The sequence below is a fragment of the Ursus maritimus genome, unplaced genomic scaffold, assembly GCF_017311325.1.
Source record: "Ursus maritimus isolate PB19 unplaced genomic scaffold, ASM1731132v1 scaffold_15, whole genome shotgun sequence".
NCBI lineage: Eukaryota > Metazoa > Chordata > Mammalia > Carnivora > Ursidae > Ursus > Ursus maritimus.
Window position 1 is genome coordinate 32,267,172 of NW_024423897.1, and position 13,986 is coordinate 32,281,157.

Below are 13,986 nucleotides of genomic sequence, written 5' to 3' on the forward strand. Positions count from 1 at the left end.
ATTCTCTGAAAACATTGTTTCTTAGGCTTTGGTTAGCATGGGGAAATACAACATCTCAGGCTTGGGCCAGAAGCTCCTTTTCTAAGCTACCCTGACCTCAGCTGAGAATCACTGTGCCTTCAGGTCTGTGAAGATGCCAGTCCTATTTTTCTGACATCATCCAAAAATATCTTTAAAAACTTGCAAATGGCAAATCACAACCTCACTCCTGAGGATTACTCCGAGTATGTCCTCATACAGGTACCATCAGAGTCACCTAGGAGCTTTTCAGAAATGTACACACCCCAGACCTACAGAATCAGAAACTGTTCTCACAGGCTCTTCAGATGACTCTGATGCATGATCAAGTTTGAGAAGCACTGATTCGAAGAATTTACATGTAGGAAGGGCCACAAGCTGTAATAAATATTTGGGTTCTCCACATTGCAGTTCTCCACAAGTTGGGTGTAACATCGTCTCCCCCGTACTCTCCTCCACCCATCCAAATGTGATTTTGAGTCCACCTTATACCCAGATCTTGGTTTCTAAATAGCATTCTCTGTTAAGTGGTTCCAAGGCTTCGTACTGTTGGAACTTTTTTCTACATTTGACATTACTTCAAAATAAAGCAATTTAAAGATTCCAATTTAAAAGGATGTAAAGGATGACCTGAAACAAACAAAAATCACACAAGTTTCCCAAAACTGAGGATATGGAACTCAGACTGAGTGTATTTATTTATTTATTTATTATAATCTCCAAAATAATTTCAGTTGGTACAACTGCTTCTTAACACCATATCACTACCAGGCTCAGAATTTAATTACAACCAAGCAATTCACAAAAACACTTTAAGCAACAAAACATGCTTAGTATTTCCTTGAGAAAGGTCCTTCAAATGTGTACAGCATCACTGGGTGTTACACAAAACCGCTAGGTTACCCTTAACGTGTCCAAGTTCTGCACTCCTTATGTTGTTAAACTCTTACGGCATCTGTGACACTTCCACATCTCAAAATAAAGACCTTCATGGTGCAGTCTGCCTTCCTCTTAAATTTTAAAGGATACTCTAGATCATTCCTTAGGAAAGTAAAACTATGAACACTTTAAGAGGGAAAACAAGTTGCTTAGACTCCTTTATATTATACACTTCAGTTATGGGTTATTCAGACTTTTTAAAATTTTAAAAATTTTGTGCAGACAGAAGTAAAAAATATTTACCAGCAGGTTATCTCCTCCCAAAATCACAGTTTTCTGGATAAATACATGTAGCGTCACTAAAAATTTTTCACTATGTATTACACATAGCTTGGAAAGAACTTTAATATTTTGGACTATAATGTTCATGTCTTAAAATATTATTTTGCTTTATTCCTTTTATAATACTAAACTCTTTCTTTTAAAAATTTATATCTTTTTTTTATAGCTATGAATCTCACTGTGTATTCTACACACCTTACCCTGAACTTGTTTTTGAAAAAAAATCTAACACCTGCAACTTCAGCTGGTTATACAGGGAGGGGGGGGGTTACCATAATTTTATTATACCTTGTATTAACAATAAACCTTCTCACAGAGAAGAAAATACTTTAAATACCTTAAATCATATGTACAACAATAAAATTCACATTTCATGCTTTAGTGAGACACTTAAATCACAAGATAGTCCTCATAGTTTATTGGAATAGAGCCCTTCTGTACCTGGCCTTCTGCTGTATGCCAGATATAAAGCTCTGGATGTTATGAAAATAGCAAAACTTACGCCATCCTCCTATCAAGTAGAAAAACTGAGGGTAGATCTTCCCAGCCATCAAGTGGTGACAGAAATCCTGTGTCATAGTGAAGTGACAACCAATGTGCTTCAGACCACGGGTCCCCTGTGAATAACTTGATTGTATGGAAAGTGCTAAAGAGCCCAGATGTTCTTTAATGTGAGCTGAAGGACAAAAGAGCCCTTCTGAGCACAGCGGAACACTTCATTTATGTGTCTATTGCACAGGATTTTATATGCTTCCAGAAACAGTGCAGTATTTCTTTCCTTAGCTACTATATACATTTTTCTGATAAGTTCAGTGTTTCATTGGGAAATGTGACTTGCAGAGAGTTCCCCTTGGGGGCAGGCCCAGACCTGCTACTCCCAGTAACCTCGTCCACCAGCAACACACTCTCTGAATCCTGACCTTGGGAGGAATCCGATGTCTCTGATATTCGCAAAGTCCTCAGGGAGGTGGTGTCTGCCGGGGCCAGGCCCATGCCAGGTACACCCGGAAGCAGATTCCTGCCTGCAAGACCATTTTCACTGAGGTCCGGCATGTAAAGGAGGGTCTGAGATGTGCTGCTGATTTCCTTCAGCTCTCGCGAGAGGAAGGAGCGAGAGTGGCCAGACATGGCGGAAGATGTCCTCCTGCTGTCTGAGCAGTGCTGTCCTGAACGGTCTCTGCGGGACCCGCCGATGCGGCAGAAGAGGCACTTGATCTTCTCTATCGCTTTGCTGAGCACGGTCTTCCGCAGAAGGATATAGATCCAGGGGTCCAGGATGGGGTTCACAGCAGCAATTCGGATGGCCTGCAAGTCTGGGTTCTTGCTGATTTCTTGCACCAAACGTGGCTGATATAACTGGTTGACGAACACCCGAACCTGCATAAATGAGATGCCCACATTTAGATTTTGTCCTTAGTCAGCTGGGGAAATATTTGCATCAGTGTCTAACCTAGTAACATTAGCTAGCTGCCCTCCTTTCTATTAATAAGTGCCAAGAAAGAGCAGCTTCCACAATAAGCCTCAGAAAAACCGGTAATTGTGCAATCATTTGAGTTAGTGTGATTTTAATATTTCTGTAACTATCTCATGACTATCTTCCTTCGATCAAAGATGGTATACACAAAAGCAGTGTATATACAGGCCACACACGCATAAGGTGTCCTTGAGAAACATTAACTTCATTTCTGTGAGTGCTTTTAAGTTTTTGCAATTCAAATGACGTATCCCCCTCCCACAGCCATTGATTTCCCTTATTCCAGTTGCTTTTTAATTTTTTAACTTTATTAATTTTTTAAAAAAGATTTTCTTTATTTGCCAGAGAGAGAGAGAGCACAAGGAGGGGGAGCGACAGGCAGAGGGAGAAGCAGACTCCCTGCTGAGCAGGGAGCCTGATGCAGGGCTTCCATCCCAGAACCCTGGGATCATGACTTGAGCTGAAGGCAGACGCTTAACCGGCTAAGCCACCCATGCGTCCCTCCAATTGCCTTTTTATATATGTAAATGAAACTCATTTTGTAAGTCAGCTAACCATCCAATCATCACAGAAATGTCCAGAGATGCCTTTATTATAGAGTCCAGTAAGAATACACTGGAAACTTTTAAACCGCTATCTGAATCTCCTATCATCCAGAATGACCAGAGAATAGTTTGTATTTTCTCTATGGAGTCTGTTCCCCAGTTATAATACTCTTCTAGTGTTACCAAGCCTTCCTTCAAACACCCCTTCCAATCTTTTCCCTCGCACTGCATTTTTCACCTGGATTATTGCAACAGCCACTGGAGTAGTTTTCACTACCTCCAATTCCTCTCCTCTCCAATCCACCCTCCAAACCGCCACCAGAGGGTTCTGTCTGGAAAGCAGATCTGACTGTGCGACTCCGTTGCTAACCCTTCAGTGGCTCCCTGCTGCTTGCAAACTATAGTTTTGCTCAACAGCTGCCTCGCGGTGAATCCTTCCTGAAACTCCTGTCAGAGTAGTCCTTCCTGGGGCGCCTGGGTGGCTCAGGCGGTTTTGGTTCAGTGTCTGCCTTTGGCTCAGGTCATGATCCCAGGGTCCGAGCCCCACATCAGGCTCTCCGCTCAGCAGGTCCCTGCTTCTCTCTCTGCCTCCATCTGCTGCTCCCCCTGCTTGTGCTCTTTCTCAAATAAAAAAATGAAATCTTAAAAAAAAAAAAAAAAAGAAAAAGCATCTGTCCCTCCTTTGTGTCTATACGGCATTTGAACCAGCAAACAGCCAAGTGCTGAGAGCACCTCCACACAGACCATTAGGGACGACAACTGGTTCTACTGCAGTTTGAGCTATTTACGGCAAAAGGCGCGTCCGCCAGCCCACTGCAGGACGGGGAGGCATAAATGAAGGGAGCACAAGGAGACCCCAACAACCTGTTTGCTACTTGGGAGTCTTATTTTTGGCAGTTCACAAATTTTGCTCTTATTATCACTTAGTTACTCATATTCTTTCATGCATTTAATCACTGAAGAGTAGGCACGTATTGTGTGTTAGGCGTTGCGATAAGTCTGGCCACAAAAAGTTGCATTAAATACCACAAACTTCTTGAAGGCAAGTAAGTAATCTACAGCACAGAAGACAGGAAGGAAAACCAGCTGTGACTGCAGGGTGATTAAATGAAAGGAGAGAAGAATAGATGGGGGCCTAATCCAGATGAGGATGGGAGGGCGTCAGAGCCTGTGGGAGGAGGGAGCTTGCCTGGGGTTTTTGATGGATGAGGGGGAATTTGCTAAATTTAGAAGGAAGGACATAGCATTTCAAATAGAGGTAATTCCATGTGTAAAGTCACGGGAAGAATGAAATAATATGCCAACTTCTGGGAACTTCAAATGATTTAATGAAGAGTGCTTGAATTTATGTAAACTTAAGGATAACTACATTTTATTCCTTAAAGGAAAAAGCACTTGCTAAATGTACAATTTTAAATTTACTCTTAAGAGTATTATTGTATGAACTGTACTTCTATTTCCACTAGAATCTTTTATATAAAACTCTCACCTCACATAAAAAGTGGTTTTAAGATCATTGACCTCTGTCTTTAGCAATTATTTAATAATTATTACTTGACTTTAGTAGTTATGTGAAGTTAGGGAGAAGTAAGGGGAGTCTCAGCCAAGGAGGATGCATAAAAACCATAAAAAAGAGAAAGAACTCACAAAAGCAGGGCTGGAGCGATTTAACTAGGGGCAGATATCTCTAACAAGACTTGAGGACATTGCTACTTTACCATACAGTATAATAATTAATATTCATGATGTATCAATCACCATGAAAGCAAGAAAAGGGATATTTTCGAAAGATTTATAACAGTTTAGATAAAATAAGTTTAAAATGCTTAAGGAAATAAACTGCATTAATCTGCGAAACTCAACTCATGAGAAACTTGTTTCTAGATGAAGCTAGATCAGTGAGGTGTAACCATATTTCTGTTTCTTCCTTAGCAGGAATTCAGACTTTGATCAGCTACAGGTCCGTAGTCCTTTTCTAAGAAATTATTGTTTTTCACTTGCGGTTATTTTGTTGTTATTCTTTTTTTTTGTTTTGTTTTGTTTTTTTTGGTTGCAAAACCTGACCTAAACTTATTTCGGCAGTAAAACCCGAACTGAACTAGACCATGAGGCTATTTATAGTTTATTCTACTGAGTATACGTATTCCTGTGTTTTGCTTCAGAGAAATTGTCCCAATTACATATTATACAGTATATTACTAAATTGGTTTTTTAAAAGCCAAGAAATTCTGAATTCTAAAACACATCTGGCCCTAAATGTTTTGGATAAGGGATAATGGTCCTGTAAATCTCACAGAATAAAATAAAATGGTCAAATGGCTCTCCCTAGCATGAAATTAATACCTTGATCTCTGGAAGATAGCTAAATCAAAAGTGAACAAGAATAAACAGAAGTATATGGTGTCTTAAAAGACTTTCAGAAACTGTGCTTGGATAAGTGATACTAACAAGACAAATAAAAAACTAGTGAAACAAAGCATTTTGGCTGCTTCTTACCATAATCTTTATTGAGGCACTGAGCTGTTTGGGCACTGAGAGATGCCCTCAGCTCTACGGGCCTTTTCTCAGATGAAGTGTTACCAAGACCTGAAGGTTTTGAGGAACTTATCAAGCCCACCTGTCGGTGGCTGTTTCTGTTCTGGGCCCCAGGTCTCCCGATGAATTCCATGTTGCTTTTTCTGTTCTACAGGCTGGCTGGCTTTGTTTAAGAATTATTTCCTGACAATGGAATCATTGGTACAAAACATGAGGTTTATATATTACATCACATACTGTGTTCCTAAGGGTGAAAAGAAGTAATGAACCTAAATCTGTTAGTATCAGGCCTTCCCTGCGCACAGCCTTTAGTGAAAAAACCTAGGCAGGGTCCGTGAGAACTTGAGACTTGCAGCCTCTAGGTGGCGATGTTGGTCCACCCGGGAGTTTCTCCCTAAGCAGCCGTTTGCACAGCCATCTCTAAGACCCTCTCTCAGAACAGAACCTTGGTTAACTCTGAACTTCGCATTTCTGAGATTTTTAACGTTGAAATCTTTTGTTGATGGTTGCCTCTCCCACCCCTACCTCAAAGGAAACAGGGTTAGTTCTGAAAGGAGGAAAATTTTTGAATGGTTGAAATGGATATAAAAGGAACGAAATTTGTAACCATTTACAGGAACGTATTAGGAGTTAGCATTTTATTTTAAAATTTCTGTGATGTTTTAGAAAAGCCAGAGTGTTGTAAAAAAAATTAATAATTGGGCTTTCGTAATCAAAGGTGACGAGAAGCAAGGAAAGCATCACATCAATCTGTGTCTCACTTCGTCCACAGCCCTAGTTGATTTTGACTCATGTCCAAGGAAATGAAGGAAGCCCTATTTTAGAGTTCCATGGGTGTGTGTGTGTGTGTGTGTGTGTGTGTGTGTGTAAGCTTACAATTAATATAAGCCGCTGAGCCCGGTTATTTAATGTCATTTTAGCAAAGAGGAGCCCACAGGGTAGCAATAAAGATGAGTATGAAAAGCAACATTTCAAGTTCAGATAAAAGCATTCTCAAAAGTTGGTCAAATTGTTTGGAAAAAAAAAATCAAGACAAACCAGTTTTCCTTTGTAGCAGGTCTCACTGGAGATTGACTTGAGGTGGAGAAAAAGACAAAAACGAACAAAAGCTCCATGCACTCCATAATGTTTTTAAGTCTAGCAATCTCTGCCCCACTTCAAAGGCTACTTGGTTTGCTCTCTCCAAAGCAGGGGAGACTCCAGATTAAGATGGGAACATCCACAGCAGTACTTCAATGTCATGTGGGGAGGTGAAAGCACTTTTCTGGAATTCCTGTCCAACAGGCCTTGTATGCTTCACAAATAAACATGTTCAGGCAGTTTTCAGTGTTGGAAGAGTGTGCTCCTGATAAAACAGAACCTCTGCATGGGGGGGGGGGGGAAGACACCTTAAAACACTTCACAGGATACAAACAACATATATCCTCTCTTGCAATTTTAAAAGCGAATCTATTTTTTAGGAGCCGCAGATAATGTGCAAGTGGTTTATCTTTAACGTTGGCAGACCTTACAATATTCTAAACTGCTTGAAGATGGCTAGAAAGTAGGACTTAGGAGCAATGGAACATAACTTGGAGAAAATAGGATACATTCAAAACCAGGTGTGAGGACAGGAGAGCCGTAAGGTAGGCTGTATGTTGTAGAGGAGCATCTCTGAATCAAACTAACCTCTGTTCAGATCCTGGCTCTGCTCCTGCTAATTAACGAGCAGATGACAGAAGTGCTTCGTACAATGCCTGGCACATAACGTAAATGTCTGTGGCCCTTGCTTTCTTGGTAACCCACACATGGAAGTTTGGCTCCTGGGGAATATAGGAATAATTTCAAAACCACAGTTTAGAAGTAGCTTTGGGGTGTAGTGAAAGGATTTGGTACCAAAAACCATGTACTTCCTATGTAAGAAAAACCTGTTAGCAGGGAACATCTAATTGAAAAAAGCATGTTGAAATTTGGAGGAGACTGATTTTAGCCACTGACTGTCAAAGTACAAATGCTTTCCAATAAATGACAAGATCCTAGAGCGGGATTTGTGTGTGCTATGTGTTCTGTTCCAAGAACATAAATGGAATTATCTGTGTGTGCTCAGTTATCTAACTGCCCTGTGAAGAATCCAAAATTGACACAGCTGTTACTAGAAATTCTTCCCACTTTTTTTTATGACCAAAAAAAAAAAAAAAAAAAAAAAATCCTTAAGTAAAGGAGAGTGGAAAGAGTTCTTGCCTGTGTGGCTCCATTCTCCTTCCTCCTGGGTCACTAACTAGCCATTTATTTACTGCAGGCAAATTACTTGATCTCTACACGGCAGGCTCTACATTGAAAATATATTTCTGTAGTTGTTTTGTGTGTGTGTGTTTACTCGAACTTTCAATATTCTAATGGGAGATTAAAAGAAAATCTTGTTAGTAGACGTTCCATAAAACGAGCCTTCACAGGTCAGCAAAGCATGGTGAAAGTCCACGAGACTGGGACTCCCCCCAGCCCCCCAGCAAGTTGCAGAAGGACAGGAATTCCTCATGTGCCATTGACCAGACTGAGGGGCGAGCGAAAACATTGGCTAGCCCTGCTTTCTTCACGATTCAGATGAGATGCTGGATGTGGGAATACCTTCCTTTCACGTGCTGCTCGGCAGTGTTCAAGGTTCTACCACTAACTGGGTCTGGAATCCCATGCTTATGAGAAAAACACAGCTTTCACGAACTGCTCTTTTTTTAACTTAGCCAAGTTTAATTGAAAAACAATCAAATCTTTCAGGTTCTGCTGTAAGAGTACTTGAATTTATGGCATTACTCTTATGCCTTTAACTGTGATTTGCGCTCGTCTGAAATCCCATCAGCTGTCCTGTGACTCCACTTCCAGTTTGCCTCCAGTAAACAAAAGTCTATTTCCACAGTTTTCTTCTGCTCTAATAAATCTTTCTCGATCGAATGCTGGTGCAGGCTTTATAGAGACAACTGGCTTATAGTACACAGCCAAATAAACACTCACAGGAAGCTATTTTCCTAAAGATCAGTATTTTACTTGTCCAAGGCAGAAGATGAATCGAACTGGCCATTCTACCCCTAACAGAGATGAATCCTTGTTACTTCCGAGTAAGAAGAAAGAAAATAAGAGAAGGAAGTAAGCAGTGAATATGGCCTCAGCTTGCTTATACAAGGGGGAAAATGCCTTTTCAAATCCTACAGTGTTAACTGTTCAGTCCTGAGGCGAAAGATTTGATTTTAATTGTTATCTCGACATTAGTAACTGCAAAATTGGCCACCAGAAGTTGATCTAGCTCCAGTATTTCACAGTGGGACCTTAGGAGACTGTCTTGCTTGCATATTTCTGAAGAATTCATTCCCTTTTATTTATCTTAAGCGTAGACTTTCTTTTCTTCAGCTTTTTCTGTGTTTAAAAAAACCAGAAACTTATTTTAAATAGAAGAATAGGCAAAATGACAAGAACCACCTTCCCACAAAGTCTTGTCATGTAATGTTCCTTGTCAAATGTACTTACACCTTCTCTGTTCATTGATTATGACTCATTTTAGAAAATTTCTCAAGCTTAGCAGTCTCTTAAATCCACGATTAATTTCCCAAGCTTTCTCAAATTTCGATTCCAAGCTCTATTTATAAGACACGTGTTTTGGATAACAAATTAAAATTTACTTTTTTCTATGAAACTCAGTATCAGGTACCCTCTAAGAGCCACTGTAGTTTTTCTTCCCTGGTGTCCAAAAGACAAAATTTGGCTGTTTGCTAACCTTATACACTGTGTCAAGCTTTCTGAAACTCCAAGTAAACTCTATTTGCTCTATTAGCCTTTCCGAAGCATTTTAAGTGTTTTGAAGGGTTTGATTTTCCTCAAATAGGATTAGCAACCAACTTGATTTGATAAAGGTAAAAAAAGGTGCTTCATTAGTTTCCTTGGAACTGAAGATAGCTCCGACTGCTTTAAATGTCCGAGTTCAGAAACCTTAAACTTAAATTACAATCTGAATATGAGAAACATGAAAAGACAAAGTTGTAAAAGTAAGCCAAGGAAGACTCTAGTTATGGGTAAATTCCCCTTTTAATTCTTTCAGTAACAGCTGAACTGTGGGTGGGTGGGTAGTATAATGACCTCATTGCTTATCATTAATTTACAACTAAACTGATTCTGAAACTAGAGTTCGGTAGCCAAAACTAAAGGCTAAACACTGAAACTACTATTACTTGTATGATTCGTTATTACTTACAAAGGCATATGAGTACTTCACTATATGATTACTTCTTAGCTGAGCCAGTTTCAATTTTCAGAGTAAAATTACTTAGTATCTACTGCACGTTACTGACTTTCTATAATAGTGGATAGTGTTTGTTAGTTAAAATGTGGCTACTTTGCAGACTACAAGGATAGCTCCTGTAGTTTCTTGCCTCTAGCTTCTCAGATAACCTCAAAGGCTTTGTGATAAATTGCCCCATACCACAGGGGCAGGTCCACTTCAGCCCATAAAATGAATGAAGTTCTTCATGCCTCTCTAGATGCTCCAAGAAAACAATTCATCTGTCCCTGGGCAATCATCAACAGCTTCACAGGCTTACCTTCATATTTTAGAAGTATGTGCATGTTGCTAAACTTCTAGCTCTAATTCCTCAGTTCCTTAATGTGGATGTTCTTCTGTACGTAACAGCCCCTCACTTTGTCATTTACTGTTCTGTAAAACTTAAGGCAGCGGCCAGAAAAGGGAGCCCTAGCAGGAGCAGGGTTGTTTCTTCCAAAAATCTCACTGTATTCTGAGTTGCCATTACAGACAGTAAAATATATTTATGTGGCTCAAGTGTGACTTAACTTGGTAAATTATATTGGGTCCTGGAATGGTTTAAAGGCCCTTCTGGCCAATTATATTTATTTCTGTTTATACAAATTGTCAAGAAGCTACTGTACGCTGGCTCTCAGCCACATCTAAGTTCCCTTCATTTACACTCACTTTTATCAGAGATATAATATTTTTATATGGAAGATCCCTGGACCGTATTAATAAGAGAAGAAAGAAGAATATCTCGTTACATTATTTTCTCTCGTTTCCAATCAGCAGAAGAAAGAAAAGTCTTCTCTTTTTGAGTTGGTAGTTTAGAATTTCTAGAAATGCAGTGTTTTGAAAGATGGAAAAACAGAACCTGTTGCTTTCCAGAGAAACTCTAGAGAAGGTGTTATGCACATTAGCCCATCAGTTTCTGGTGCATTCTGGTTTAATGACAGGAAAGTAGAGAACTAGGTGCGTTTTCAACCTTTCTGCTTATAACATTTTAAAAGCTAATCCAAAGGCAATCTTAAAGAAGGCGGTGTCCTAAAAGTGAAGTGTGCCAAAACTCAAATGCGCACACTGTACGAAGGCCAAAATTAGAAATGTTCTAGGAGTGAGACATGATGTAATATTATGTGAACAGGGTTGGGAGTCAGGTGGGTCTGAGGTTCATCACATGCTGCAGGGTTTTGGCTGGGCAATAACTAGATCACATCTCTAAAGCTTCTTTTCTTTTGAATGGCACTGTACCTCTCACAGTTGTTGAGAATGCAAATTCAATAACCCGTGTCCATCAGCCTGACCTTCATAGGCCCCTTGAGAAACCTGGCTTTACTGGTCCCAAGAAAGAATGAAGGAACCCGACTCTGGTTCCTAGTAGGAGCCGTGACCCACATGTGCAATGCACAGCATGGTAAAGAGCAGGGAATCTAGCCTGACAGTGTAGTTGTGTTAGATAATTTTAAGCAAGTCACGCCCTGTGGCATGTGAGGGCGTCAGACTAGAGCAAAATGCATCCAATCTCTCTAGCTCTGAACTTCTACATTATGTACCCAAACAAACAAACAAACCAAAAGAAAAAAACCCCATGCATAAATCAAAGCACCAAACGCCCAGTGCCCTAAGGAGTGGTGTATAACAAAGAGATCACCACCCCCCAGGTTTCGGGCTTCTGCGGTTCACTGTGGAGGACCTGTCACACTACAGCGGTTTCCCCTCCACATCTGACAGAGTGGCAGGTGTTCCCGGAAGGCTCAAGGCCAATGTCAGGCAGCAAGGGGTAGGGGCTGTCCCGGGACAGAAAGGAAACCAGGCTTTCGGAGAAAGAAACTTGGGGGGCCTGGGAGAAAAGCACCTGCTACATCTCATTAGGGATGCGGCTGAAGAGGAGCTCGGGCCTGCTCTGAGCAGTGTCGAAATCCCAGCCGCGACCTGCAGGACAAGTTCACTGTCAAGGCAAGAGAGGGAAAAGAGGAAGCGGTAGACGGAGGAGGAAGGTGGATGTGCGAAAGGGCCCAGAAGGGCCCATTCCCGGCCACTCACCACGAGCGGGATGGAGCAGATGAGCACCACCAGGGAGGTGGCGATGAGTAAAATGACCATCTGGATCTCGGCTCCCGCTATTCCGCGGAAACTCCGGCGGCGGCGAAAGTCGCTGAGGCGCGGCAGGGCGGGGGAGGCGGCGGTCGGGTTGCTCCGGCAGGGGGCCCAGGGCACCGCGACCGGTCCCGCCGCGTGGTGCTGCTCGGTGCCCAGCGAGGTGCGGCGCATGAACTGGCGGTGCATGCGGAGCAGCGCACCGCACACCAGCACGTTGCACAGCACGGTGGCGAGAATGAGGAAGGAGCTGAAGCCGGCGTACATGTAGGAGAAGGCGGCGTGCGCCGTCACGTTGGTGGTCCAGTCAATGAAGCACCAGGTGTCCGGGTACTGCAGCCGCGAGCTGCCCAGGCCCATGTTGGGCAGCGCGCAGAAGAGCACGTTGGACGCATAGACCGCGACGAGCGTGAGGCCGGCCAGCCGCTTGTCCACGTAGTGGCTGTAGAAGTAGGCGTGGTTGATGGCCAGGTAGCGCTCGATACTCATGGCACAGATGATGCTGAGGCCGGACAGGCTGAAGAAGAGCAGGATGAAGGTGCTGTACTCGCAGAGTGCTTCGCCTCCGGGCCACTGACCCTTCATGTACGTGGCGATGGTCACTGGACTCACCAGCAACGTGCCCAGCAGATCGGTGACGGCCAGTCCGCATACCAACGTATAGAAGGTCGTCTCCTTCTGCTCCTTGCGCGACTTGCACAGCACCACAATGGCCACCAGGTTGCCCACGACCCCGAAGATGAACATCACCGCCGGGATGGTCACCGGGCTGTTCGGACGGTCGGGGGTAGAGGAGGCGGACGCATTGACCCCGGGAGTGGACATGATGGGGGCCCTCGGTACGCAGTCTTGGAGTTCGAGGCTGGGTCTGGGGGTGATAGGGGAGACAAAGGCGCGGTGAGCGGAAATTACTCCTTGCAAGGTGTCAGACCCGCGCCCAAAAAACAATATGCTGATGAGACAAGAGGAACAACTGGATCCCGCATCGTGGATTGTAGCCACTTACCAACTTCGGCTACCGAAATCGCCAGGCTCCGGATACGTCCTACCAGAAGCACCACTCTACTGCCATTAGTATTTGTCAGTTGATACTGCCATTCTCTCCTCCTCCCCAGCCCAACTCTCTCCACTGCCAAGATGAACAAGACCTATCTCTAGGGATGAGTGAGTGGTTCGCTCTTATTCCCGACAGATTCTGAGTCAATAAAATCCTCATCGAAAACAAGTTACGGAAGGCAATTTGGAAAGCGCGCTCGCTCCTCCCGGGCTCCGCTCGAGGAGCGCCCGCCCACCGCTCTCGGCCCGTGCCCCCAAACCCTCATCTCACCTGTGGTAGCCGCGGCCGTGGCAGCCGCGTAGGCCCCAGGGTCAAGACTCAGATGTCCACGACACGCCTCCAACCTGTCCTCAGTCTCGGCCCGCTCAGTGTGGAGCTTGCCAAGCCTTTGTCTTCTCAGAGCCGGGTCTCGGTGGCTGCCAATTTTCCGGAACTGGGGTCAGAATGGCAAGCTTTCAAAAACTCGGGAGAACCAGAAGGGTAGCGGGATGGGTCACTGCAATCTGATCTTGGATTCCTTCCTTCCTTCCTTCTTCTTCTTCTTCTTTTTTTCCCGTACCTTCAAAGACGGGACCAAAGTTTGAGGAGCCCGCAGGTCCGGTCCCTGGGCGGACAGCGCGCAGGTGTGGGGCCGCGCGCGCAGGTGGCACGGAGCCTCAGTCCCGGGTTCAGGCCGCCCTCCTCCTCAGCCCTGGGCAGCACGGGCGGCTATCGGGGCTGGCGGTTGCCACGGAGGCTGCTTCCGACGCCCCGAGGGCTGTTTGAGGTCCACTCG

The 13,986-nt window shown here is 43.5% G+C and overlaps 1 protein-coding gene across 1 annotated transcript; it reads right to left on the reverse strand.

The window, feature by feature from the left end:
* Positions 1 to 684: 684 nt before the first annotated feature.
* Positions 685 to 13,618, reverse strand: PTGER4 (prostaglandin E receptor 4). The gene is made up of 3 exons (XM_008692608.2): positions 13,482 to 13,618; positions 12,101 to 13,022; positions 685 to 2,616 (listed from the first exon to the last, which is right to left on the reverse strand). Exons 2-3 carry the CDS (start codon positions 12,977 to 12,979, stop codon positions 2,026 to 2,028), a joined length of 1,470 nt encoding a protein of 489 aa, XP_008690830.2. The 5' UTR covers positions 12,980 to 13,022; positions 13,482 to 13,618; the 3' UTR covers positions 685 to 2,025.
* Between the last annotated feature and the right edge of the window lie 368 nt (positions 13,619 to 13,986).